The 27823-nt window shown below is 38.7% G+C and overlaps 1 protein-coding gene across 3 annotated transcripts in view; it reads right to left on the bottom strand.

Moving 5' to 3' along the window:
- The window catches only part of EFHB (EF-hand domain family member B), a 59497-nt gene that overhangs the window by 21173 nt on the left and 10501 nt on the right, over positions 1 to 27823 (bottom strand). For all 3 annotated transcript variants that reach the window (XR_009350880.1, XM_059162510.1, XM_059162509.1), the window contains exons 2-6: positions 11053 to 11115; positions 10442 to 10585; positions 9557 to 9737; positions 7188 to 7298; positions 3388 to 3517 (exon numbers count right to left, since the gene is read on the bottom strand). Coding sequence is in view for 2 of the 3 variants with exons in the window: in XM_059162509.1 (XP_059018492.1) it covers positions 3388 to 3517; positions 7188 to 7298; positions 9557 to 9737; positions 10442 to 10585; positions 11053 to 11115 (629 nt within the window). In the remaining variant the exon portion in view is untranslated. The remainder of the gene's footprint in view (positions 1 to 3387; positions 3518 to 7187; positions 7299 to 9556; positions 9738 to 10441; positions 10586 to 11052; positions 11116 to 27823) is intronic.

Genomic DNA, 27823 nt, shown 5'->3' with positions numbered 1-27823 from the left:
ATTGCACAGCCTCACAGTGTTCACTAAACAACTTGAAATAAAGGCTTCCATGTGAATTATTTCAATCCCACACACACTCACCTATCACATGAAGATTCTGATTTATGAAACCAAAGGTCGTAAGAAGAGTACAGATGGAGGTAGCTTTACAGAGGAAATACGCCCCTTAAAAGTTGAGTGTAAACCAAGTTTACATAAAAATATAAAATTGAGATACCTTGAAATGTAAACATACTTAAGGGTGAATTAGTGAGTTCTTTTTTAAAGATTTTTAAAGATTTTATTTATTTATTTATTTGAGATAGAGACAGAGTGGGAGGGGCAGGGACAGAGGCAGAGGGAAAGAGAGAGAGAATATCAAGCAGATTTCACACTGAATGTGGAGCCCAGAGCCTAGAGCCTGTTACGGGACTCAATCCCATGACCCTGAGGTCATGACCTGATCTCACAACCCTGAGATTATGACCTGAGCCAAAACCAAGAGTCAGACACTCAACACACTGAGCTACCCAGGGTGCCCCAGTGAGTCCTTTTTAAAATCCAGCAAACCAAAGTAATAATTATTGTTTTAGCAATAATTAAGTTTTGAAATATAAGAAGTATGATCAAATAAAACATAGTTCCAGTAACAACATTTCCTTGGGGATAGAAACAAGTTGGATGAAAATGAACCCTGAATATTACCTGCTTTTACAAATTCAGCGTATTTTTTAAATTTTGATATAATTGGCATATAACATTGCATTAGTTTGGGGTATACTCAGTGTATTTTTCTATGACTATCCCACCAAAACATTGATAAATATGTCCTTGTTAATAATCTAACGGTTCTGCTCTTAAGATTTTCTTAAGGACCACATTATCAGGGCACCTGGGTGGCTCAGGTCACGATGCCCAAGTCCTGCATCGGGCTCCCTGCTCAGGGGGAAGCCTGCTTCTCCCTCTGCCTGCCACTCCCCCTGCTTAAGCTATCTCCCTCTCTTTCAAATAAATAAATAAAATCTATTAAAAAAAAAAAAAAAAGAACCGTATTATTGTTAATGTGTTTATTTCAGGTTTTTTATAAATTGATAGCAGGTTTCTAAGTGGGATAAACCATATTTTGTTATCACCCACTAAGCATTAATTTCTATATTCTATTTAATGATATTTATCAACAGTCCTTAAATATTTAAATAAATATTTAAATGACTTCATTTTTCCTTTATATGTGGTTTAACTGCTTTAATATTAATCAGTTAACAAATATTTGTTGTATGGCCTCTTTTGTACTCCAAAGAAAACTATCTCATATGGGTTTAATAGAATATTATAAGAATTTATTTGGTGTTTGTGTTTTACCTTTATTGTTTTTGAATAATTCAAGTATTGGAAACTCATTTAATAAAAAAGTAGAAGAGGAATGGAAATCGATATTCTGTGATCACAGCATCCAGTGGCTATAAACCTGGTATAGTGGTTAGGGGCAGTCTCTGGAGCCACACTGCCTGGGTTTTATTCCTACCCCTAGGACTTCTTAGCTGCACACTATTGGGTAAATGATTTAACTTCTGTGGACCTCAGTTTCTTCATCTGTAAAATGGAAAGGATAAAAATTATAATGCACCTACCTCCCAGAGTTATTGGTAGGATTAATTCACTACTATGTAAAGCACTTAGCCCTCCGCATCTGTAACAGGGAGCTCCTATCACCGGGACCAGACAGACAAATGAGCCAGGCAGTTTGGGTATCTGTGGGAATGCAAACTTTACCCGCACACTGAGACCCATGGAGTCTTGGATGGCCAGTGTCTTCTTTAAAGAGGGCAGAGGGCAAAACAAATCCACTCCCAGCACTGATGTGTAGAAGTGCAAGTGCAAGGTATTAGGTTCCTGTGATTGCTGCAACAAATTCCCACAAACCAGTGACTTTAAACAACAAAAACCTTCTCCCACAACTCTGGAGGCCAAAAGTCAGAAGTCAAAATGTCAGCAAGGCTGTATTCTTTCCAAAGGCTCTAGAGGAGTGTCTATTCATTGCTCGTCCAACATTTGGAGGTTATTTGGCATTCTTTGACCTTTCTTGTGTTAAGGTCATATCACTCCAATCTCCTCCATGAACCTCTCCATCACCTCTTCTCTATGTATTTTCCTTTTCTTTCTCAAATATCCCTCCACCTTCCTTTATAAGGACACTTATCACTGGGTTTAGGGTCCACACCAATAATCCAAAATGACCTCTTTATCTCAGGATTGTTAACTTAATTACACTTATAAAGACCCTTTTCATACATAAGGTAACATTCATAGGTTCTAGGGATTAGAATAAATATGTGTCTTTTGCGGGGGAGAGCACCATTCAAGCCACTACTTCAGTATTTCCAATCTTCTGATTTTTTAAGCATAGTAAGAAATAAGAATTTTTATTGCTAACCTCTCAATGCTTAAATATCGGCTTATATATACAATATAACACAGAAAATAAAAAATTAAGGAACTTTAATTTTCTAGGTAAGTAGTCATATATAGAATTAAGCCATAAAAGGTCACAGTTTACAAGAGCTGAATCAAATACTCAGGTGCCCAAATAACTACTAAAAAAAACCAAATGATAAATGACAGTACAATTATATGTGATAAGATTATGTTCTAGATATCAGAAAGCTGTATCTTTAAGAAACATGAATAGGGTTGGGGTGCCTGGGTGGCACAGTGGACTAAGCATCTGACTCTTGGTTTCAGCTCAGGTTGTGATCTTGGGGTCGCGAGATCTTGGGTTCATGAGATCAAGCCCCATGTCGAGCCCCACATTGGGTTCTGCGCTCAGCAGAGTCTGCCTGTGTTTCTCTTCCCCTCTCCCTATGCCCACCCCCTCTAAAATAAATCATTAAAAAAAGAAAAGAAAAAAAACATGAATAGGTTTGATTCTATAGATGAAAAACATACATATATCTTCAGATCTGCTATTTATAAAGGCATGAAGTAATTTAGAATGACACACACAGTATCATGGTTATCTCTGCAAGAACTGGACATTTTGGAAGACATACTACTATATATATTTTCCTATTAGCTTTATGTTTGAACCATGTCAATGTATTACTCCCCTTAAAAAATAAATTTAATCAACAACTTGTTTATTTGTTTTTTAAGATTTTATTCATTTATTTGACACAGAGAGAGATAACAAGTAGGCAGAGAGGCAGGCAGAGAGAGAGGGGGAAGCAGGCTCCCTACTGAGCAGAGAGCCTGATGCGAGTCTCGATCCCAGGACCCCAGGATCATGACCTGAGCCAAAGGCAGAGGCTTTAACCCACTGAGCCACCCAGGCACCCCAACAGCTCTTCTTTAAAGTCCATGTGACATATATTTAATACCTGTTTCAAGACCCAATATAATTAAACTTACATTTGTAGCTCATGGAGCCAATATAAAGTTTTTGCCATGGCTCTTCCATCATTAAAATGTGGTGTTGGAACCCCATACAAGTTAAACCTATGGAAACTTGATGGGTTATACTTTCGATTCTTTGCTTCTCCTGTGAAAAAAAGAGGAAGCAACACAAATAACCTTATCTTGCCAGAAGCACATTATGCTCTCACTGACGCTGAAAATGGGAGTGGGAACTAAATGCAATTGTAACAGTGCCAGGATTGCACAGATTTGGCTAGAGGACAAGCACCCTCCTATGTTAGCTGGGAGACTGGCAAAACAAGAGTTCCTGTGTTAATACTTGGTTAAGTAAGTCAAGAAATGATGTAGGAGAAAGACATATAAATGATGAAAAATTCAGGCCCCATTAATGTTACAGAAATCCTGAAGATCAGGGGAGGTACTGCAGTGCTTTGAGACCCCAGCTGTCCTTTCCATTCTGCTAAGATCTGAGAGGCTGTTGTGTACTTGTTCTCACAGAGATTTGGTGAGATCATCAGAACATTGCAACCCTCCTTTTTCATTATAATCACTTATCTCATATTAGGAACTGAAGGCTGAGTACCCAAAGGGAGGTCTTTATATTTAAGATCTAATACTGTACTTTTTTCAAATCATGATGTAGTATTAGTTTTCTATTCTTTTTTTTTTTAAGATTTTATTTATTTGACAGAGAGAAATCACAAGTAGGCAGAGAGGCAGGCAGAGAGAGGGAGGGGAGGAAGCAGGCTCCCTGCGGAGAGCCCGACGTGGGGCTCGATCCCAGGACCCTGGGATCATGACCTGAGCCAAAGGCAGAGGTTTTAACCCACTGAGCCACCCAGGCGCCCCAGTTTTCTATTTTCTAGATAAGAAAAGTAAGACTAGGGGTGCCTGGGTAGTTCATTCGTTGAGTGTCTGCCGTCGGCTCAGGTCATGATGCCAGGGTCCTGGGGTCAAGCCCCGCATGAGGCTCCCTGCTCGGTGAGAGCCTGCTTCTCCATCTCCCACTCTCCCTTCTTGTGTTTACTATCTCGCTATGTCTTTCTCTGTCAAATAATGAAATAAAGAAATGAGGGCGATTCAGCCTCACTAGTAATCCAAACAATGTAAATAAAAACAAAAAATATGTGAAATCATAATTTGTCTCTCAGTTAAATAAAAATAAAGAAGATGGGAAAGCTCACTATTAAGGAGGATGTGGAGAAATGTAAATTCTAATATACTATGGGTGTGAGGGCAAATTGGGGCAGCTATTTGGGTGAATGGTTTAACTCTAAGAGTAAATACTTCAAATGCTCATAAATCTAGGAATATATCCTTAAAAAATACATCATATTCACAAAGATATATAGGCAACATTACTTGTAATACTGAAAAATATGGTATAGATAACTGACATGAAAATGCAACTAAGGTATTTCATTAAATGGGGGAAAAGGAAATAGAAAAAAGTATATGCAGTGGGGAACAAAACACACGTATATTCTCATATACAAACACACAAAGAAAGGCATCTATGGAAGTATCATCTGGGGGTGCCTGGGTGGCTCAGTGGGTTAAAGCCTCTGCCTTCGGCTCAGGTCATGATCCCAGGGTTCTTGGATCCAGCCCCACATTGGGCTCTCTGCTCAGCAGGGAGCCTGCTTCCTCCTCTCTCTGCCTGCCTCTCTGCCTACTTGTGATCTCTGTCTGTCAAATAAATAAAATCTTAAAAAAAAAAAAGTATCACCTGTAAAAGATTGGGAATTAAAGAAGATTTTCTTTTGTATTTTAATTACTTGTAATGACTAAAATTAAGTATATTTAAAAGATATTATATATTTGTTATTGAATGGTGCTCTTGACATAGTATTTTAAATAAAAAACATTTAATGTATAAAGCAAGTTCCCCAAAAGCATGGAGAATATCATCCCTCTTAAGGAAAGGTAGATGGCTTATTGCATGCAGGTTAGAAAGATGTTCAATGTATCAAATATAGTTATCTCTGGATAATGGAATTTCAATGTTATATTTACTTTCTCATTTTTTTGAGATTTGTATGTGTGTGTGTGTGTGTGTATTTGTTTTAATACTTATTTAAGTAAAGTAAACTCTACCCCCAATGTAGGGCTCGAACTCATGACTCCAAGATCAAGAGTCACATGCTCTTCCAACTGATCCAGCCAGACACCCCAAAGATTTGTTTTAAATAATTTCTACACCCAACATGGGGCTCGAACTTACATCCCCAAGATCAAGAGTTGCAGGCTCTAACAGCTGAATCAGCCAGATAGATGCCTGCCCTATTTTATCGAGATATTTAAATTCTCTACAATTATTATGTGCTTTTTAATAAAAAAATAAAGCTACTTTCATTAGGAGAAAAAATAAGGACAATATTAAAGAGATTGGATTCTGTGCCTTTTCAAGAGGTCAATGAGACTTCCATAAAAATCAGCAAATGAAGGTAATTTCAGTCATTTTATAGTCTATTAGAGCTCTTTTAAAAATAAAAAAAGAAATCTATACTCATTTTCCTCCAACTGCTAAATGCATATAAGATATCTAATTACAGGTGGTCTACCTGTATTTTACAGGTTGTATTGAAAACAATTGAAAGTTATTGAATTTTATTGTGCAATACATACTAAACTTTTTCAAAAAATGAATAAGATATTTTCACAAGAGAGGGAGAGAACAAAGGAGGAATAAGGGAAGGGAGGACTGGAAGGAGGAAAGGAAGAAAAGGAGGGAGACAGGGAAGTAGATGGGGTACCAGTGACTGGTGATGGAGTAAAGGGAAGCAGGAGCGGCATGAAGGGGAAGGCAGAGATGATCTCAAGACGGGATGTGCTCAAGTGTAGGGGAAGCAGCAGAGACTGGCCATGAAAAAAGAGAATGACAGATTCCAGACAGCAGAGCAATGGGCATAGGAAACAGCACCAGCTATGAGCAGAATTAGGAGGAAGGGCACAGAGAAGAACTATGGTTGGTGTGAGAGGCTAGAGGAGGAGGAGAAAAAGTAAAGAATTAGAGAAAGGAAGGATGAGAGCATCCTTGTGCTGCAGTAAAGGGTAAGTCTTGCTTCTAGTTAATGAGGATTGAGCTCATGAATCAATCACATACAATCCATTGGCTTTCTCAGGACATACATCAGAGCCCAATTCCCAATCTATTATATCAAGATTCCACTTAACATCAACATGTCAACAACTAAGCTGTATTTCATAGCACTGTAAACATCTAATGCCTTTTAGTTGTGCTATAGAACACTTCTAGTAATGAGCTACATTAGACAAGATCACATAATAGTAGTAGTAGCGGTGGTAGTAGTAGTAGTAGTAGCAGTAGTAGTAGTAATTGAGCACCTACTATGTTCTAGGCACTACGGATGCATTTTGCAGGTACTCACCTAATCCTCACAATATTATAATCGCCATTTAAGAGATTAATGGACAAGCAAGTATTTGAAGCTATTCTATGTGATTCAAAAAATTGTGTACTGACCATTACCCAATCTAAGTCCTTAGAGTAATCCTGACATTTGAATAAGGACAGTATTTTCTAAGCCTAAAACTAAATGTAACCTTTCTTAGATGTTTTTCCTTTAAATAATACATACATTTCTACATCTGATATACAAAATGTCTAAATATATGTGTTCCTAGTTATGAGGATTTATGACCTTATGAATAAGTTACTATTTACTGATCACTTACTATATGCCAGGCATTGCTTTATGCACATAATCTCCTTTATTCCTCTTTGCAAATCTGAGAGTCCTCAGGTCTATTTTACACAGGGAGACACTTACCCACATAATAATCATTGTGAGAAACAATATACAAATCATGTCCTTCCTTTCCTTCCTTAAATACTTCTTCGTAGGATTTTGGTGGATTCACCACATCTCTAGCAGGTAAGTCTGAAGGAAGAATTAATGAAATCAGTTTTAAGGTAGCTTTTATCTATTTCTAACATATTTAAATTGACCAGAACAAATAACAATGAGGTATGCCAATGACACAAACAACATGGGCATTCTGAGAACACAAACGAAGATTTAGCAAGAAAGACAGGACACCACCTACGTGTTACTGTCCTAGGGACTCCCACTTGACCTGTCATTCCCTCAAATTCTAAATAATATCCCAACTGTGTATTGGCTAACTATTTAAGTTATTCTGAGCTGTATTCCAAGCCTGGTTAAATTTTCTGATTCTGAGATGCTCAGGACAATTTTGATTTTAGTTTGCTCCAAACTTCCCAAAATGTTCTAAGCAAATTTGAATCTCAGTCAGTTTCAGAAGCCCTGATGCCTTGTGGGAATAAATTTGGTGATAGCTGTAGATTGAAGCATATACCCTAAGTCTGTTTTGATCTGAGTATCCATCTTCAAAGTAGCCAAAAGTGCTAGGGAAAGCACTGGTATCGGTAAGAAACTCTTCCTACTGATCCCAAACCTAGAGCAATAAGTTATTTGTTTAATAGCTGCCTTCCCAAGACTGGTGGACCCCAGTTTTATATACTGTGAATTATTTTGTTTTTATTGTTTATGTAATGATTTTTAAATATAATTCCAATCATAATTTCATTCTTCTCTCTCAACCTGATAACATAGATTCAGAAGTTTTCTTTCTTTTGGACTTCTGCTAAGACTTGGGGTCTGTAAACAAATAATTAAGAATACTAGAAAGTGGATCCACTCAAAATAATCCTGTAAAGCAGTATTTTTTTTGTCTGATATATGAAATATTACACCTATGAATAGACAGATACACGTTTTGGAACATTGCTTCTATTGTATATTTAAATGAGGTACACCTTGACAGTACTTTCTTATTAAATGGTCCAATCCTAGATAGTAGTTATGATACAATTACTGTAATGCTGTAATGCCATGTCTACATAAATACAATTTTAAAATCTTATTATAAAATAAAGGATACATCATCTGCTCTAAAATACATTTTTTAAAGTTTTGAACTTTAATTTTAACTTTAGATCTGATATGATCAAGCTGTAGACTTTGAAGATTTTACATCCCAAGAGAGAGGCATAATTTATCTCCACAGTGGTGATACTGTGTTAAAGAATATAATCTAATGGACCTTTTGGTGGAAAAAAATATAAGATTCCTGAGGTAGAGCCTTAATGGGTGCAGAAGAACAAAGAGAACCAAATTTCTTTCCAGGATAAATAAAAATGGAAGTTGAGGTCCCCTTCGGTAAGACCACGAGAGAGAGAGAGAGAGAGGAAGAGACATGAAAAGGAGAGGAGGAGATAAGTGTGAAACAGGTGGAAGGTAAAATGACCAACAACATGGCAGAAGGCTGGGGCTTCCGAAGAAACAATGGCCTGTGACCAATTCCATTATAAGTTGTTGTTAGTTGAAAGATGCACTCTACTTCCTCTCATAATGAGAGTGAAGCTCTGCTCTACAAGCTGCCTGCATTTAGCATATGTGGGTAGACACTGTGGATCTGCTCAGATGGAGAAAAGTCCACAGCATTTGACAAACTTAATTGTTCTGTGGTCTGCTTCATAGAGTTAAGAGTTATGAACACATCAGGGGCACCTGGGTGGCTCAGTCGGTTAGGTTAAGCTGCTGCCTTTGGCTCAGGTCATGGGTTCAGGATCCTGGGATCGAGTCCCGCATCAGGCTCCTTGCTCGTCAGGAAGCCTGCTTCTCTCTCCACCTCTGCCTGCCTCTCTGCCTGCCTGCGTGCTCTCTCTTACTCTCCCTCTCTCTCTCTCTGACAAATGAATAAATAAAAATCTGAAAAAAAAAAGAGTTATGAACACATCAGAAGCATTGGTGGAGATAAAACACACAAATGTATGTCCAGGGAGAAGGGACTGAGGACTTCATAGCTGGCTCCAGTATCAGTTTTCTTGAATCTCTCTCCTTTCTCTTTATACCATCTCTATTACTCATTGCATCTGTTTCCAAAAGCTGAATTTTTACTGCCATGGTACACATCAACTCTAAGGATTCTGGATCTGAGAGTCATTTTCTTGCTATGAATCATCATTTACACCACCACCAAGTGCCGCATCAACAAGATATTTAATCCTGCTTTCTAAGAAGACATTGATTTTCCTTTTCTTTTCTTTCCTTTTTTTTTTTTTTTTTTTTTGGAAGACATTTCACCATCCAACTCCCCATCACTTTTTTATTACCTCTGATGACTGTTGTCCCAAATGTTGTATTGAGCACATCCAGGCCTTTAGGTAATCCCGGTGTTTGATCATGAGATTTTCCTAGGGGTGCCCGTTGATTGCTAAAATATACTGATTCCTTTTTATCTTTAAGTTTCTGTTGAAATGTTGTTATAGGCTGCGGGTTGATCAATACCTTTGCCTAAAGAAATCATATAAAGCACAGATATAACAACAAAGAAAGCAAAAATCTGAAAACTGAAACTAATCCATAGCTGGGAAGAAGAGAAAGTGATTGTGGAAAAACATTTAATTATCCTTGCCTTTCCTCATCTCTTCAAATCAACTGTCAGCATTGAAGCTATGTAGCTGAAACATGCCCTACATGAACTTACTTCACTGAGGCCCTAAGGTTTATAAGAAGAATGCCCTGGTTATTTGATGCGGATTCTAGAAAAGCGGAAATGACAAGTACAAGAATCACATGATTGCCACGAGCGCTCTCCAGAGGTATAGATCGGGTTTTCAGAATCTAGACTGCCCAATTAACACAGGTAACAGTCAGCCCACTCCCCCAAATTCTATACAAGCACTCCGCTGGGCCTCGAGGTTCTATCACCCAGCCTTCATCCTCTCTGTTCTCTAACAAAGCCTGACAGCATTTCTCTTTAGCCTGAGAAAATGGAATGCAACTTGGCTTGTATTATCTGAGGTGAAAATATGTAGATTGTCTCTACAATCTAATTTCTCTACAGTCTGGTGGCTGTTGCTGCTTGGATTGTTTTTTCACTACTCAAAAGTAAGAGTGGGAAGGAAATTGGAACTGATGATTTCATTAATACCTCATTCATGCATTTTCACCTTAGTAAGTTAATAATGTACAGGGAAAAAAGGAAAAGAAGTTACCGGTATCGAAATTTTAGATCTTATTCCATGTGTCAAATAAGGAGCAATTTGGGGATCCTTTGCTCTACCGTAAAATACTCTCTCAGCTCCAGCAGGTGGATATCTATAGTTGAAAAATTTTTTTGCCTCAGGTGGAGTAATTAGCTATAGTGAGACAAGAAAATAGAATTAAGAACAGTTTTTTAAAAATATTAGGATTAACCTATCCCAATCAGTGAACACCATTGCATGAGTGTAATAAGTCCATGGGGAACTACAGACCCATATAATGAAACTTCCTAAAATGTGTTTTATAGAAATGAATGTCATATTTCAAAAGTTATATCTAGAAAACAACCAAGAAGTACCCAGGTTAAAAAGCATACCATAAATGACTATTTTCTATAGAAATAAAAGGTATCTCCAATGGTTTTTATAGAGCTAAAAATTGTAAGCCTAGAGTTTTCACTTCCTTGAACAAAATCATTAGAAGTTCTCAAAGTGCAGTAAAGAATCAAAATTGACCACATTAAGTTTATACAGCTTTCTTAAGGAGCATTGAGAGTTGTCTTAAGAGACAACTGAAGAGACAAACCTAAGGGTTTACAAAAATGCCTATTGAAAATGCTCACCCTGGGAAGTTTTTCAGTCAAACAGGTTGCAACTCTGTCTCCAACAGGAATAACTTTTCCTGCCTAAGGGGAGAAGCAAACAAACAAACAAACAAGTAGTTGGTCATTGTCAGGAAAGAGGAGGAGTATTTTGAAGAATGGCATTTATTTTGAATCTTGCCTATGCATCTTATGCTAGAAAGTTACTTTCAATGGTTTAACACAATTAAGAAAAATATGCAATACATCAAATCTAAAGTAATCCTGATTTATAATATAAACATTAAAGCTAAATATATATAAGTATACCTTTTTTACAGTGTTAGCTTTGTCAGTGTCCAGTTATGGGATCTCTGTGACATGCTGAGGGAGTCAACTTTCAGAAATAATGTTTATCAGTTGTACTATGTCATCAGTACAATGGGAATATGGCTGTGTTCAAGCTAAATTCAAGATAAAATGTTAGGTACTTCTGAGTGTGTGTGTGTGTGAGTGTGTGTGTGTGGTATGTTTGCATATGCGTGTATTTCCACTAACATCCTAACTTTTCACATAGGCAAATATGTCATTTCTGGCCAAGCTCCTTCAGTGAATGGCCCCAATGCACTGGTTTCCTTCACTTAATTGTTTTTTAGACTTCTTTTTTTTTAAGATTTTTATTTATTTATTTATTCATCAGATACAGAAAGAGAGAGAGAGAGGAAGAGGGAGAAGCAGGCTCTCCGCAGAGCAGGGACCCCAAAGTGGGACCCGAAGCCAGGACCCTGGGACCATGACCTGAGCCAAAGGCAGCCGCTTAACCCACTGAGCCACCCAGGTGCTCTCCTTCACTTAATTTAACTCGGGTCTTATCTGTCCTTCCTTTGCCCAAGGCAAAGATTACAATTATTCCCAGCGGTGTACTTTTTATCTATTTCTCCTTTGTCATTTCAAGACAGCTGATTGTTACTTCTGGAAAAGGATAAGTTTTGGGTATTTTTTAATTAACATATAATGTATTATTTCTTTCGGGGGTACAGGTCTGTGATTCAACAGTCTTACACAACACACAGTACTCACCACAACACACCTTCCCCAATGTCCATGACCCAGCCACTCCACCCCATCATCCCCACTCCTCGAGCAATTCTAGTTTGTTTCCTAGGATTAAGAGTCTCTTGCGGTTTGTCTCCCTCTCTGGTTTCACCTTATTTTATTTTTTCCTCTCCTCCCCTTTGATCCTCTGCCTTGTTTCTTAAATTCCACAAATCAGTGAGATAAAATTTTCTTTCTCTGATTTACTAAGCTAAGTAATTAACTCAGCATAATACCCTCTAGTTCCATCCACATCATTGCCGAGTGGCAAGATGTCGTTTTCGATGGCTGAGGAGTATTCCCTTGTGTATGTATACACCACACCTTCTTTTTTCATCCATTGGTTGTTGGACATCTAGGCTTTTTCCATAGTTTGACTACTGCGGACATTGCTGCTATAAACATTGGGGTGCAAATGCCCCTTTGGATCACCACCTTTGTTTCTTTGGGGTAAATACTGAGTAGTGCAATTGCTGGGTCAGATGGTAGCTATATTTTCGACTTTTTGAGGAACTGTTTTCCAGAGTGGCTGCACCAACTTACATTCCCACCAACAGTTTAAGAAGTTTCCCCTTTCTTTCCTGTGTGTGTGTGTGTGTGTATGTGTGCGCGTCATATATGTGTATATATGTTATATATATATGTATACATACACACACATATATATATAATGGAATCTATAATGGAATATTACTCAGTCATCAAAAGAATAAAATCTTGCCATTTGCAACAATGTGGATGGAACTAGGGGGTATTACACTAAGTGAAATAAGTCAGAGAAGGACAAATACCATATGATTTCACTCATGTGGAATTTAAGAAACAAAACAAATGAAAAAAAAAAGAAACAAAACAAATGAAAATAGGGGAAGGGAAGAGAAAATAAGATGAAAATGGGGGGAGCATAAGTGTTGTTTATGTAGGAAATAAAATGTAGGAAATAAACTGAGGATTGCTGAAGGGGAGGTGGGTCAGGGGAAGGAATAATTCAATGATGGGCATTAAGAATGACACTTGATGTAATGAGAACTGGGTATTATATGCAACTGCTGAACAACTAAATTCTGTTCCTTTTTTAAAAAAATTCTATTCCTGAAACTAATAATAAAGTATATGTTAACTAAATTGAATTTAAATAAAGAATTTTTAAATACTCTGATAGCCAAACAAAAATAAATAAATAAATAAAATAGATTGCCTGGGTGACTCAGTTGGTTAAGCATCTGCCTTTGGCTCAGGTCATGATCTTAGGGTCCTGGGATCAAGTCCAGTATTGGGCTCCCTGTTCCACAGGGAGTTGGCTTCTCCCTTTGCCCCTTCTCCCACTCATTCTTTCAATCTTTCTCTCTCAAATAAATAAAATAAAATAAAATAAAATCTTCAAATAAATAAAATTTTAAAAATTAAAAACTAAGGGAAAAAACTTCCCATAATGAGTATTTTGGATCTTCGGAGGAGCATGGAGAAATCAGGATGGAAAAAAGCAGAGAGATTAACATTTGGGTGGATGGATGAATGTGTAGATGTTGGTAGGGGGACAGATATATTAAATAAATGGATGGCTAGATGAAAATAAAGACACATGAGGTGTCTGCATATGTCCAACTCTTGGTTTTGGTTTGGTGGTGATCTCAGGGTCATGAGATCCAGCCCCACATGGGCTCTGTACTCAGCTCAGAGTCTGCTTAAGATTCTTTCTCTCTCTCTCTGTTTGGTCCTTGCCCACCATGAATATACTCTCTCTTTCTCTCTAAAATAAATAAATAAATAAATAAATCTTTTTAAAAAACTGTGTAGGGACACCTGGGTGGCTCAGCTGGTTAAGCGCCTGCCTTTGGCAATCTATTTTATTTATCGGTTTAAGAGAGTACCTAGATAGAGTACCTAGATAGAGTACCTAGATAGAGTACCTAGATAACATCTCCTAGAGTACCTAGATAACATCTCCGGGTATAAAAGAGGAAGCCCACAGACATGACTAGACAGAGAATTTAACTGCTTTGCTAAAAAGTAGGTAAAAATATGAACTATTGGGGTGCCTGGGTGGCTCAGTGGGTTAAAGCCTCTGCCTTTGGCTCAGGTCATGATCCCAGGGTCCTGGGATCGAGCCCCACATGGGGCTCTCTGCTCAGCGGGGATCCTGCTTCCTCCTCTCTCTCTCTTCCCACCTCTGCCTACTTGTGATCTCTCTCTGTCAAATAAATAAATAAAATCTTAAAAAAAAAATATGAACTATTGATGGGCTAGACTAAGGAAGGAAGGGTTAAAGGAAATAATAAATAAGACTGAGGAGAAGATGGGAGGAAGAAAAGATCTTGCAGCTAGTGAGAGGCCAGGAGGCATAAGACAAGAAATCAGCCAATGAGGAGGAGTCCAGCTTTAATGCCAAATCTTAAGTAAATTTTACTCATAAACTACACTATGTGAAAAAAAACTTACGTAAAAAAGGATAGGGACTGTGTTGTAAATTGGGTTAAAGCAGAGTACAGAAAAGGGAAGAGATATACAAGTGATTTTTTTTTTAAAAAGACACATTTATTCAGCATCATGATCAGACTATTACATTTAGCAATCAACAGCATGGGTGCAAAACAAAAAAATCTACATTAAAACCCTTTGTTGGAATGCTTTACACTTTCCACAGAACAGAAACTAAAATAACCTGTTATACAATTAGTCACAAATACAGTCCTCGAGTTTTTTTGCCCATACACATGAGTATTGTCTAAAACATGTCTTCTTTGTAGCAGCTAGGCCCTGCCACCACTGTGCTTGGCTGAGTTCACAAATCTGTTGTAACCTGTAGCTTCCCTGTCACTTCTCTGGCTCTCCTCTCCTGCTAAGCTTTGTTTCCTGGCAGTAATTAAAACCTTCTGCCACTGCCATAGCTGCTGCTGCTGCTGCTGGAACCACCATAACCACCTTTGTTTCGTGGTTTGGCAAAGTATTGGCCTCCACCACCATAAGGGCCAGAGCTTCTGCCTCCAAAATTGCCTCCTTTCATGGGTCCAAAATTTGAGGACTGATTGTTGTAATTGCCAAAATCATTATAGCTTCCGCCACCTCCAAAGTTGCTTCCACTACCACCGCCATAGCCGCCTCTGCCTCCTCCGTTGTTATAGCTGTCATAGCTGCCACTCCTGCCATAGCCACTGCCCTGGTTTCCATAATCCTGTCGACCATTTCCATAGCCTCTGCTTCCTCCAGAGTAACCAGGGCCGCCTCCTCCATAACCACCATCATTACCAAATCCGTTATAGCCATCCCCACTGCCACCATATCCACCACCACCTCGACTGCCACCAAAGCCACCTCGACCACTGAAGTTTCCTCTGCGACCAAAGTTGTCATTCCCACCAAAACCACCTCCACGACCACCACCAAAGTTTCCAGAACCACTTCGACCTCTTTGGCTGGATGAAGCACTAGCCATCTCTTGCTTAGAGAGCGCTTTCCTTACTTCACAGTTGTGGCCATTCACAGTATGGTATTTTTGAATGACAATCTTGTCTACAGAATCATGGTCATCAAGTGTTACAAAAGCAAAACCCCTCGTTTTTGCCACTGCCTCGGTCAGTCATGATCTCAATCACTTCGATTTTCCCATACTGTTCGAAATAATCTCTTAGATGATGTTCTTCAGTGTCTTCTTTAATGCCACCAACAAAAATCTTTTTCACAGTTAAGTGGGCACCAGGTCTTTGAGAATCTTCTCTTGAGACAACCCTCTTTGGTTCCACAACTCTTCCATCCACCTTGTGTGGCCTTGCATTCATGGCAGCATCCACCTCCTCCACAGTGGCATATGTGACAAACCCAAAGCCTCTGGAGCGCTTGGTGTTCAGATCTCTCATTACCACACAGTCCGTAAGTGTTCCCCATTGCTCAAAATGGCTCCTCAGACTCTCATCGGTTATTTCAAAGCTCAGACCTCCGATGAAGAGCTTCCACAGCTGTTCAGGCTCTTTGGGAGACTCTGACTTAGACATGACGGCGGTGGGAGGGGAGACTTTAACGATGCTTACTCAGCAGCGTCCACGGGCAGAAAGGAGTAATCTAACGAACGTATCTCTACAAGTGATTTTTTAATTCAGCTAAAAATTGTAAGAAATCTCAGAAATATCATGAAACATAAAGTCTCTCCTGCTATACCTGCTATGGGAGCTCCAGCCATTCTTTTAAATATTCAATGGAAAGATGGCCTCATTAGGCTAAAGAACATGGGGATATTCAGGCAGCTATTTATGTGAGTGATAGATAGAAAGAAGGATGGATTGATGGATGGATCAATCAATCTGTGGCCTGTTGGGTAATTCTATTTGGCTCTCACTGGCTTCCCTTCCAAATGTTTGACAGTAGATAATCTCGGTTTTCATCATTGTAAACATTTTTTGGACAGAAATGCCCTTAGAATTCCTCATAGACAAGGGGCGCCTGGGTGGCTCAGTGGGTTAAAGCCTCTGCCTTTGGCTCGGGTGGTGATCCCAGGGTCCTGGGATCGAGCCCCACATCTGCTCTCTGCTCAGCAGGGAGCCTGCTTCCTCCTCTCTCTCTGCCTGCCTCTCTGCCTACTTGTGATCTCTGTCAAATAAATAAATAAAATCTTTGAAAAAAAAATAAGAATTCCTCATAGACTTGCCCACATGAAAGCAATTTGACTACAAATCAGCAGGACATCAGATGTCCTCATGCCATTTGACTGGAGACACAAAAATGGAAACCATTATGTCTGATTTCTATCTAGAGTGTCATAATATGTCTGACAACTCTCCCTCAGCCCACCTCAGTCATGAATCTTTTTTTATTTCAGTTGTTCTCAAAGGCCTATTCACCAATTTGAGGTATGAAGGGTAGCAGAATAAAGATTATTGCGAGCTGATTATTCTAAGAAACAGCAGGTGAGAAAGAAGTGCTGAAAACAAGAGTAGAAGTTACCCTTTCATAAGGGATATTTACATTTTACAAAGGAAATTATTTGTAAAGGTATCTCTCTCTCTGTACCGGGAAGAAAAGAATGACTCTAAGTCTCCAGCCTATCAATGGCGAAGGCTGACTTAAATCTGCATAACAAATTTTACCCTTGTTTACCAGCATTCTCCTGGCAACTCCCCAAAACTTGACTTCCCTTTGCCCAAACATCTTTCTTTTGTCTTTAACTTAAGATGGTATTTAAGGAGGTGGCTTGGGCCATCTCGGGGAGTTAGTCAGTCTTTCTGGGTATATTCCATGTATTCATGAGGTATATATATTTTAAAACTTCTGTTTGTTTTACTCTTGCTAATCTGTCTTTTATAACAGAGAGTTTCAGCCAAAAACACAGAAGAATAGAGAGGAAATTATTTCTCCTCCCCTATAGTTTCTCTACCAAGCCCCACAACATAAATGTGTTTTTTTTCTTCAAAGCTTACACTTTGAATCTAGCTATTCCAAACATACTCGCCAAGTTTGGTGAAAATTTGTTGTGTCATTTTTCATTCTGGTCCACTAAGTGGCAAACAATGAAATTGTGTTTTATCTATATAGACATAAATTAAACACACTAAATATAATTAGTAAACACATAAATTAAACACACTAAATAAATTAAACACTAAATATAATTAGTAAACACATAAATTAAACACACTAAATAAGTTAAACACACTAAATAAATTAAGCAAACTAAATACAATAGGCAAATAAATAAATTATGGTATCTTCAATTGATATACTATTGTAGAATCATTTCAAATGTTGTATATAAATAATTTTGAATGGTATAAAAATGTTCATGACAAAATGGGAATTAAAACAAAGATGTAAATTTGCATGATACAAATACACAGACTCACACCTCTATATGCAGCAGTACGTACAGAATACATAGACAAAAATTGCTAGTTGTGATTCTGCTTGAGAGGTGAGATTACAGGTGACTTATTTTGGTTGTACTATTCTCAATATTTTATTACTATGTATTGCTCTTTTACAATGCAAAAGAAAGCAATAAAATTACTAAAAAGTCTATAACCAACATCAACTAGAAGAAAAACAGCAGCAAGAGCACTAGAAACTAAAAATGATAATCAAGTACATCCAGACCCAAGACAGAATTTAGGAGCAGCTTTAATGGTCACCTTAAGTTTTACTTCCTTAACTCTAAAAGGTGGCTTAGAGTGATCCTAAGGACCTCCCTAACCTGAGAAGAAAAATTATCTTCCTGGAGACTTTTTGTAGCCACAGGGGGTATCAGAATCCAGCCAAGAAATGTAACCAAATATTAAGTGTAACCCTACCCGCCAACAAGCCAAAAAACACACCCTCTCCTACTGTGAACTCCTAGCAGGGACCTCTTCTTGCACTGCCAGGGATGGGTAGAGCTCCTTAGCACTGTGTTTCCCAAACTTTAGTCCCATGAACACTTATAATTAATGGATATATATATTTTTTAAATTCTGCTGGCAAAAACTTGAGAAATGCTGGATTAGTAATGTACATTTAAATCTCGAAAGGAAGGATCATTTAGTGATTTTCCACTAATTTGACCTTGGAGGTTTTATTTATCTGTGACATGAAACTAACCTTGCATGCAAAGTCATATAGGAAACCCCAGCTGGAGTTTCATTTTTCTCAGTGTTTCTACTACTGACCTCATTTATAAAAATAAAAGTCATATTTTCCAAGGTTGGTAAACAAAGAAAAATCTCCATATAGGCAAGACAATGGGTTTTCAATCACATAAATCTTGTCCTCTTTCTCTTAAAGGTTTCTTCCAGTTACTATATCTCGACCACAGATTGATTTTAGAGAAAGAGGTGCTGCACCCTTAACTCTTGGGTTCAAACTTACATTAATGCCACACAATATAACTAAGGCCAGCCTGGAATAAATACTTTAACAATTACTGATAGATTTTTCTAAGGGGAGAGAGAGAGAGGTAGATAAAGTCTTAAACCCAAGGAAGATAAGAGAAACTGTTTTATAAGAAATATTTATCTACATCTTGGGGGTTCCTGCAGAAAGGACTCCCCACCTGAATTATCACTTACCTCCATATAGCATTGTTTTCGCACCTATCACCCAGAAGGATAAGCCCATGCACCCCCAACTTCAAGTCAAACATTTATACATAATACAGATACAGAGAGGATGACATCTGGTTCAAAAGCACTAGAAAAATGAAAGCCTGTTATTATTGTCTTTCTCTTTCTTTTCTTTCTTTCTTTTTCTCTTTCAAAATTAACTTCTAAGTAATACATGTTCTTTGCTCAAAAATCAAAGGGTTGTAATAAAAAATGGCATTTCTCTGCTCCATTTGTACCTAGTTCTACTTTCTAGGGCCAGCTGTCTTCTATACTTTAAGCCATTTCTTCTGATACTTATCTTCATGTTTCTAAACCCTTGTACTGTTATATATTGATTACTTTCAGATAATCAAAAAAAATCCAATTAATTTCAGATAACTGCTACCCTTTTATGATGGAGAATGTTGTAGCTCTCTTCCACCACCACTACACTTCCCTTCTCTCATCCTTAATATGGGTACATTATACTTTTTAATAAAGCCAATGGTGTTTATATTATCATAACTGTTCACTCTTGAACCAAGAAGGTATATTATATATATTATATCATGTTATATTATTTTTTCCTAGTCATAGCCTTTGCATTTGTTTTGTTAACATGTCTATTTCTAAATTTTTCCAAATGCTTCAACTGATCTGTCAAATTTCCAGAGTACTTTTGTTTGTTTTTTAATAAACTCTCTCCTATAACCCTTCCTCCTCCTGGTTTAATCTTAGCTGGTTACTTTTAGGCCTGGAGCACAGCTCTTGTCCTGGGAATTTTTTTTTTTTTTAAAGATTTTATTTATTTATTTGACAGAGAGAAATCACAAGTAGACGGAGAGGCAGGCAGAGAGAGAGAGAGAGAGGGAAGCAGGTTCCCCGCTGAGCAGAGAGCCCGATGTGGGACTCAGCTCCCAGGACCCTGAGATCATGGCCTGAGCCGAAGGCAGCGGCTTAACCCACTGAGCTACCCAGGCGCCCCGTCCTGGGAATTTTTCTTTTGCCATTCTTCAGAGCTAAATTGCCCATTCCCTAAAACCTAACTATTACTCTTTTGGGTGTATGCCCCCATTTCACTGAAGTAATTTCTTTAGTCATTGCCCAAGAAAGAATACATGAAAAGTCAACTTCTGATTCCATCTGTAAAAAACAAAACAAAACAAAAATATGGGCTCAAAATGGAGCCACTTCTGTTTAGCCCATGTCAGCAAACTAGGACTTGATATCTAACCTAATTGCAGTCTCAGCCAGTCCCAGGAATGGAATTTTAAATCAATCACTCTGGAATTTCCTGAACAACATTATTAAGGTCATCTGCTTGATAGACCCCACCCTTTCCCAAAGAAAGGTGACCTTGCCTGTAATAATCTTTTCTCTTTATTAATGACTTCCTTGTCCCCACCCCCTTCTGCTTATAAAAACCTTCCATTTTGTACAGGTCCTGGGAGCTCTTTTCCACTTACGAAAGGGGATGCTGATTAGTTCATGACTTGTTGCAAAAAGCCCATTAGATCTTCCAATTTATTCAGTTGAATTTTTTAACAGATTCCTGAAAATATCTTTATTCTATCCTTATGTTTGGTTAATAGTCTGGCTAGGTATAAAACACAAAGTAGCAAATAATTTTCTCAATTTTGAAGGCATTATCCAATGTCCCTTAAGATGTGGTGTGGGGTGGGCGCCTGGGTGGCTCAGGTCATGATCTACAGGGTCCTGGGATCGAGTCCCGCATCGGGCTCTCTGCTCAGCAGGGAGCCTGCTTCCTCCTCTCTCTCTCTCTCTGCCTGCCTCTCTGCCTACTTGTAATCTCTCTCTGTCAAATAAATAAATAAATCTTTAAAAAAAAAAAAAAAGATGTGGTGTGGGGGGCTCCTGATGTCTCGGTCAATTAAATATCTCCTTCAGCTCAGGATCAGGTCATGATCCCAGGGTCTTGGGATGAAGGCCCACATCAGGCTCTCTGCTCAGCATGGAGCCTTCTTCTCCCCCTCCCTCTGCCTGATGCTCCACCAGCTTGTCAAATAACTAAAATCTTAAAAAAAAAAAAAAAAAAAAACGTGATCTGGGACACCAAGTGGGCTCGATTAGTATAGCATGTAACTCTTGATCTTGGGATTCTGAGTTCAAGGCCTATAGTGGGCTGGGTGAAGACATTACTTGGAAAAAAAAAAAAAAAGAGGTGGTCTTGCTGTTTAGAACTCTAATGCAGTTCTGGGACCTTGGGTGGCTCAGTTGGTTAAGTAGCTGCCTTCGGCTCAGGTCATGATCCCAGGATTCTGGGATCAAGTCCCACATCAGGCTCCTTGCTTGGCAGGGAGCCTGCTTCTCTCTCTCCCTCTGTCTGCCACTCTGCCTGCTTATGCTCTGTGTAAAATAAATAAAATCGTTAAAAAAAAAAAAAGCAGACATTAAAAAACACAAAGTCTAATGCAGTTCTGAATTTTGTTCCATTGTGTGTGACTTTTTTTTTTCCATGTGGAAGTATTGAGAATCATCTCTGTATCCCCAGTTTTCAGAAATTTTGTAACAATGATGCATGCTATGGGTTCTCTTTCCTTCATTTGGAATTAACTCCTTGTAATCTTGGTTTGTATCCTAAATTCAAAGAAATTTTGCTGTATTTCCTTGATAACTTTCTCTACTTCATTTTATCTATTCTCTCTTTCTGTACATAATTCTTTGTTATTGTTGTTTTTAAAGATTTATTTATTTGACAAAGAGAGAGACAGCAAGAAAGGGAACACAAGCAGGGGGCTGGGGAGTGGGAGAGTGAGAAACAGGTTTCCCTGCCAAGCAGGGAGCCAGACTTTGGGCCCAATCCCAGGACCCTGGGATCATGACCTGAGCCTAAGGCAGATGCCCAACAACTGAGCCACCCAGGCGCCCCTCCTTCTGGACCTACTTTTAATCAAATGTATCTGAATATTTCTGATCTTCGTCTTAATGTCTGGGAAATGCCTTTTTTTATCCTCCTGATTTCATTGAATTTTTAGTTAGACTATATTTAGTTCTGAAAAGTTCTGTCCTTTATTTTTTTTTTAAAGATTTTATTTAAAGTTCTGTCCTTTTAAAAGTTGCCATCTCATTGTATGGATGCAACATCCTTTATCTCTCAAGTAATATCTTTTGTTCACATTTTCTTATGTTCCCTCTGTGTTTGTGTGTTTCCTATTACCTTGTTTTGGCCCCTTGCTTTCAAGCTGAAGTCTGATCATTATATTAAAAAGTTAAGCACTACAAAGATGATTAGTAGCTCTGTGTGTGTGTTGCAGGATTTGTTGAGTCTTAGGTTTTCCTATAAGGTGATCAGATGATGAGGCAGCCTTTATTTTGGTGGAATCCCCATTATCATTTTTTTTTCCCCTCTAGAATATTCAGAACTTCAGCGAATAGTTATAATGGTAATAAGAGCTGATAATTACAGACCACATAGCAATGTGCTAGACATTGTTCTAAGTGTTTTATATGTATTTATTTGCATGTATATTTTATCTGTATTAATTCATTTAGTACTCAATGTTTTCCACAAAGTAGGTGTGCAAATGAGGCACAGAGAGGCTGAGTGGCAGAATTATACTACTTAATATACTGGCAGATTCTTGAACCAAAGCAGGCTGGCTTTCAAATCTCTCCTCTTACTCATGATCCTCCACTGCCTCTATGCACTGCCTACTGGTGAGAGGGCTGGCTTTCCTCCTCACTGTTGGCCCTCCTGGAGCCCACTGGGAGAAGCAGCTGGGGAAACCGCATTACAGAAAGTACACTTTGACTTATTAATGTCCCATTTTGGGGAGCTTGGGTGGCTCAGTGGGCTAAGCCTCTGCCTTTGGCTCTGGTCATGATCCCAGGGTCCTGGGATCTAGCCCCGCATCAGGCTCTCTGCTCAGCAAGGAGTCTGCTCCCCTCCCCACAGCGCCACCCCCCACCGCCACCTGCCTCTCTGCCTTCTTGTGATTTCTCTCTGTCATAAATAAATAAAATCTTTAAGAAATAATATCCCATTTTCAGCATAGACCTATACCCCTGACTTCCCTTGGCCTTGGCATCTTTGACATTAAAAACTGTTTTGAGAAAATAGATCCACAGATTTGTTGGAAGGGAGGGAATCAGATTTGGTGTGGAGAGGTAGGAAGTCAGGACAGCATAGGATGGAAAAGTGGACCTAGAAACCAAACTGTGCTGAATATGAACATTCAACTTATCTTGACTTTCAGATCCAAGCTTTACTACCCTTTCTTCCAAGGCCTGAGCTTCTCAGGGATTATTCCAGGCAAACTAGGTCATACATGGTGGAAATTACCACCTGATTTCCCTCAAATTTCATTTTCTTCTGTGTTACAAAATCAGTTGTCATATTCATTGCCTCTTTTCTAAAGTTTATTGAAATTTCTTTTTTTCTTCATATTTTATTTATTTATTTGTTAGAGGGAGAGAGAGAAATTGCACACACAAGGAGGCACAGAGGGAGAGGGAGAAGCAGACTCCCCACTGAGTAGGGAGCCCAACATGGGACTCGATCCCAGGACCCTGGGATCAGGACTGAGTCATGATCTGAGTCAAAGACAGCTGCATAACCAACTCTGCCACCCAGGTGCCCCTAAAGTTTACTGAAATTTCTTAACTATTGTCTCTCTTCCCTATTTTACTTTTTCTTATGGTTTATTATCTTTAAAAAAAAAAAAACTATTACAGGCATCAAAAATCAAAAAATTAGCACTGATATAACATTAGTATCTAATTTACAGACACCATTCAAATATCACCAATTGCTCCAATATTGTCCTTTATAACAAAAGGAACAAACCCAAGAGTACAGTGTGATTTTTTGGTTCCTCTGAGCAGCAGATACCATGGTTAGGCATATAAGAGATTTATTAGGGAAAACACCAATGAATGATAACAGGGGAGGAGTGAGTAGGGAGAACTTTCAGACTATGATACCCCTGTGAAAGGAGAGAAGGAAGTGTTAAGAAGGAAGAGCAAGAAGGACACCTGAGTGGCTCAGCTGGCTGAGTGACCGACTCTTGATTTCTGCTCAGGGTCTTGGGATCAAGTCCCGCGTCTGGCCCAGTGGTCTGCTTAGGATTCTCTTTCTTTCCCTCTCCCTCCGTTTCTCTCCAAGCTCATACATTCATGTGTGTGCACACTCACTCTCTTTCAAATAAATATTAAAAAAGAAGGAGGAGGAGGAAGAAGAGCTTCAGACTACCTCAGAGTTCTGAGAAAATTTGGCCAGCCCAATGAGTGGTTTCTGAGACTAAGTTTCCCATTAAAGAAATCCAGTTGGGTAAAAAGAATCCAGTCCTAGGATCCCTGTCACATTCAATCACTGAGAGCATCAGTGTGGCAATAGCTTCATGGGGGCAGCAGGAGGAAGCTATCAGTTGGCCAGGCTCCCCACAGCAGGTCCTCTTGAAGGGACATGGAGCCAGGCACCTCCACACCTGCATAGGCACCACACCTGCAAAGCATTTAGTTGCCATGTCTCTTTTGTCTTCATCAGTTAGGAACAGTTCCTAATATTTCCCTGTCCTTCACGACCCTGACTTTTTTTTTTTTTAAGATTATTTATTTATTTATTTGACAGAGAGAGAGAGAGAGAGATCACAAGTAGGCAGAGAGGCAGGCAGAGAGAGAGGAGGAAGCAGGCTTCCTGCTGAGCAGAGAGCCTGATGCGGGGCTCGATCCCAGGACCCTGGGATCATGACCTGAGCCGAAGGCAGAGGCTTTAACCCGCTGAGCCACCCAGGCGCCCCACGACCCTGACATTTTTTGAAGACAGGCCAATGTTTTATAAAATGTCCCTCAGTTTAGGTTACTAGTGTTTTCTTATGATTAAAGTTATACATTTTTGTCTGGGATATCACAGAAACATTGCTGTATTCTTCTGTCAGGGAGGACACACTGTTAATCTGTCCTATTACTGATAATGTTAACTTTAGTTACTAAATGAAGGTGATGCCTGCTAGGTTTCTCTTCTATAAAGTTATGTTTCCTTTGTAATTAATAATTATTCATGTAAATATCTAGTTCCTCACCAAACTTTCACCTACTATTTAATATCCATTGATGATTCTTGCCTAAATCATCACAACTATGAGATGATTGCCAAATGGTGACATTCTAATTCTAACATTCCATCCACTTTTATTAATTGGCATTATATTACAAGAAGCTTTCTTTTCTTGCTATTTATTCAATCATTCATGTATTTACATGTGTCTGGGCTCATGGATATCTATTTAACTCAATGGCAATTTTATTCAATGTCTCAAATATAACAGTTTGGTCTACTAAGAGCTCTTTCAAGCTTATTTCTGTGCCCCTTTAACACATTTGAATTATTCTTTGAAAATTTTCTTAGTTTTTGGTCTTAAAGTGTTCCAAGATCATATTGTAGTGCACCAACCCCAGAGTCAGCCATTCCTCCAGAATCTTGATTCCTTTTAATACAGAATGGTATTAAAAAATCAAGATCTGGTTTTGGTGTGTTCATTGCTACCAGATAAACATTGCTTCTAAGTCCTCTTAGAGGACAGAGGGAAGAAATTTATGTGTATATACACTCTCCCACATACTAGCATCTTTATCAATTTTATAATATTCTATTTTTTTAATACATGTAGATACATAGATATGGCTTTGGACATGGACACTTACCATAAGGTTGTACCAATACATCCAAATACAATCCAATACACAGGATTCCTTTTATCCTTCTCCTTTTCATATTAGAGCAATTTTTTTCTCAGTGAGAAACCTGGCTCCTATTGTCCTCAATATACCCACTTACTTTCTCAGCCTTCTGTATGTAACCAAATTCCCAACTGCACTGACCAACTCCCCGCTCAGCCACCCCCTTTCTCAGTTCCCAATCATACCAGTCCAGCCTCATTTGGCCACCACCCCAGTCAGTCCCCATTATTACAGCTTTCAGTGACCATTTCATGTGATTGGTTCCCAAGATTCAGGTCAACTCAGGAAGATTGATACAAGACATTTTTAACTACTGAAGACCCACTGACCCATAATCATCACACCACCTTCCTCTTCCCAAACTCAGTGTGGGCTAGCATAATGTCCCATCTCTCCCGCTGGGCCTTGGTCAAGATCACTCTGTTTTACCCAGAGATAACCCTAATTCTGAATTTCTTAGAGAAAAAGTTAGGAGTGATAACATTAATTTCTTTCTGCTCAGAAGGCCCTGAACCTATATGCAAATGAAACCACTCACTTCTCAGATTTCTACAGACATTGGTTCTTTGCAAATTCTGACAAAATGGATATTTTCTGTGAATAGCTATGAGGTACTCTTAGTGAATATGAAAAATAAGGCACCCCCATCACATGACATTTATATTATAAAATCATTTGTCAATCTCAGGTCCATAAACTCTAAGTTCCTTGAAATCAGGTATTTTTGTAGCTATAATGCCTAAATACTGTCAAGTCATTGTAGACAATATAGTTTTTTTAACCTTTATTTGAACCTTTCCTTCCTTTTTCCCCTTTGTACCTCAGGGCTCAATACCGTTTACCAAGGCACTTTGTAAGGTTCAGTTCTGTCTAATAACTCAATGTTTCTGTCACAGTCAGTGCATTAACGGTGATCAAGGGACAGTCTCAGGATGTCTTGGAGAAATAACCATTATAGAGATTTTGATCTCTACCAGAGTGTTAAGAGCCAAGAGCCCTTTTATGAGCTGCACAGAGAGGACCTCTCTTTATCAGAACATTTTCAGTTCTTGAAGGACACTCTAAAAATCTCTCCGCAGGCCACCATTTCTTGGAAACTTTTCCTGAATACAGGTCCTTGTACTACACCAATGACCGTTTTATTAGCAGGACTAGAAGGCTTAATGGGGGTCTCATAAATCCATCAGAGCAGACCTTCACATACAGCTCAACACCAACTTTGGGCAGCAACTTCAACAACAGGATGAGTGTCCTTCCCATGAGATGTGTCTCCTCCCCTTCCCTCAACACCAGAAAGGCCTCTGACTAAGATGAGCTCCCCAGTTCCCTGAATACACCTTAATGCAAAGCAATGTCCTCAAGGATTTTTAGCAGGTTCTTCACAATAGGAATTTCCATCTGAACACTCCTCACAGTCATGTGCTTGAAACTGGGTTTTGAACTCATCCATATGCACTTCCTTCCTTCGTTAAGACTGTATGAACTCAGGGTCACCAAACAGGTAACCATCTCATCCCTTGGTGAGGATACTGAGGGATCTCCTGTCCTTCCCCTTTCAGCTATGTGAATTCTACCCAAGCCTACCAAGAAATAGGTAGTATACATAATGGATAAACAGTTACAAGCATAAAGACAACTGGAAATAGGGGAAGGCTTCCCATATCCTTTTACCAACATTACTCTCATACCAAACTCAAAGAAATATGGTACAAAAAGAAAACTACTGTTCAATCTTACATGGGATCATAGATGAAAAAATGCTAGCAAAATAGGAGCAAATCAAATCCTGGAATATGTTATAATAGTAATATATTAAAACCAGGTAGGACTTAGCTCAAAAATATGAAGATGGTTTGATATTAGAAAATTAATGGTTTTAATTTAGAAAACATGTATTTCAGCAAATGTGGGGAAAAGCTCTTCAAGGTTCAAACTCTATTCCTAATTTTTAAACACTTTTAGCAAACTGGGAATGA

This window comes from Mustela lutreola, chromosome 2 (assembly GCF_030435805.1).
Source record: "Mustela lutreola isolate mMusLut2 chromosome 2, mMusLut2.pri, whole genome shotgun sequence".
Taxonomy (NCBI): Eukaryota; Metazoa; Chordata; class Mammalia; order Carnivora; family Mustelidae; genus Mustela; species Mustela lutreola.
The sequence above is the reverse complement of the archived record's forward strand: the minus strand, read 5'-3'. Positions and strand labels throughout refer to the sequence as shown.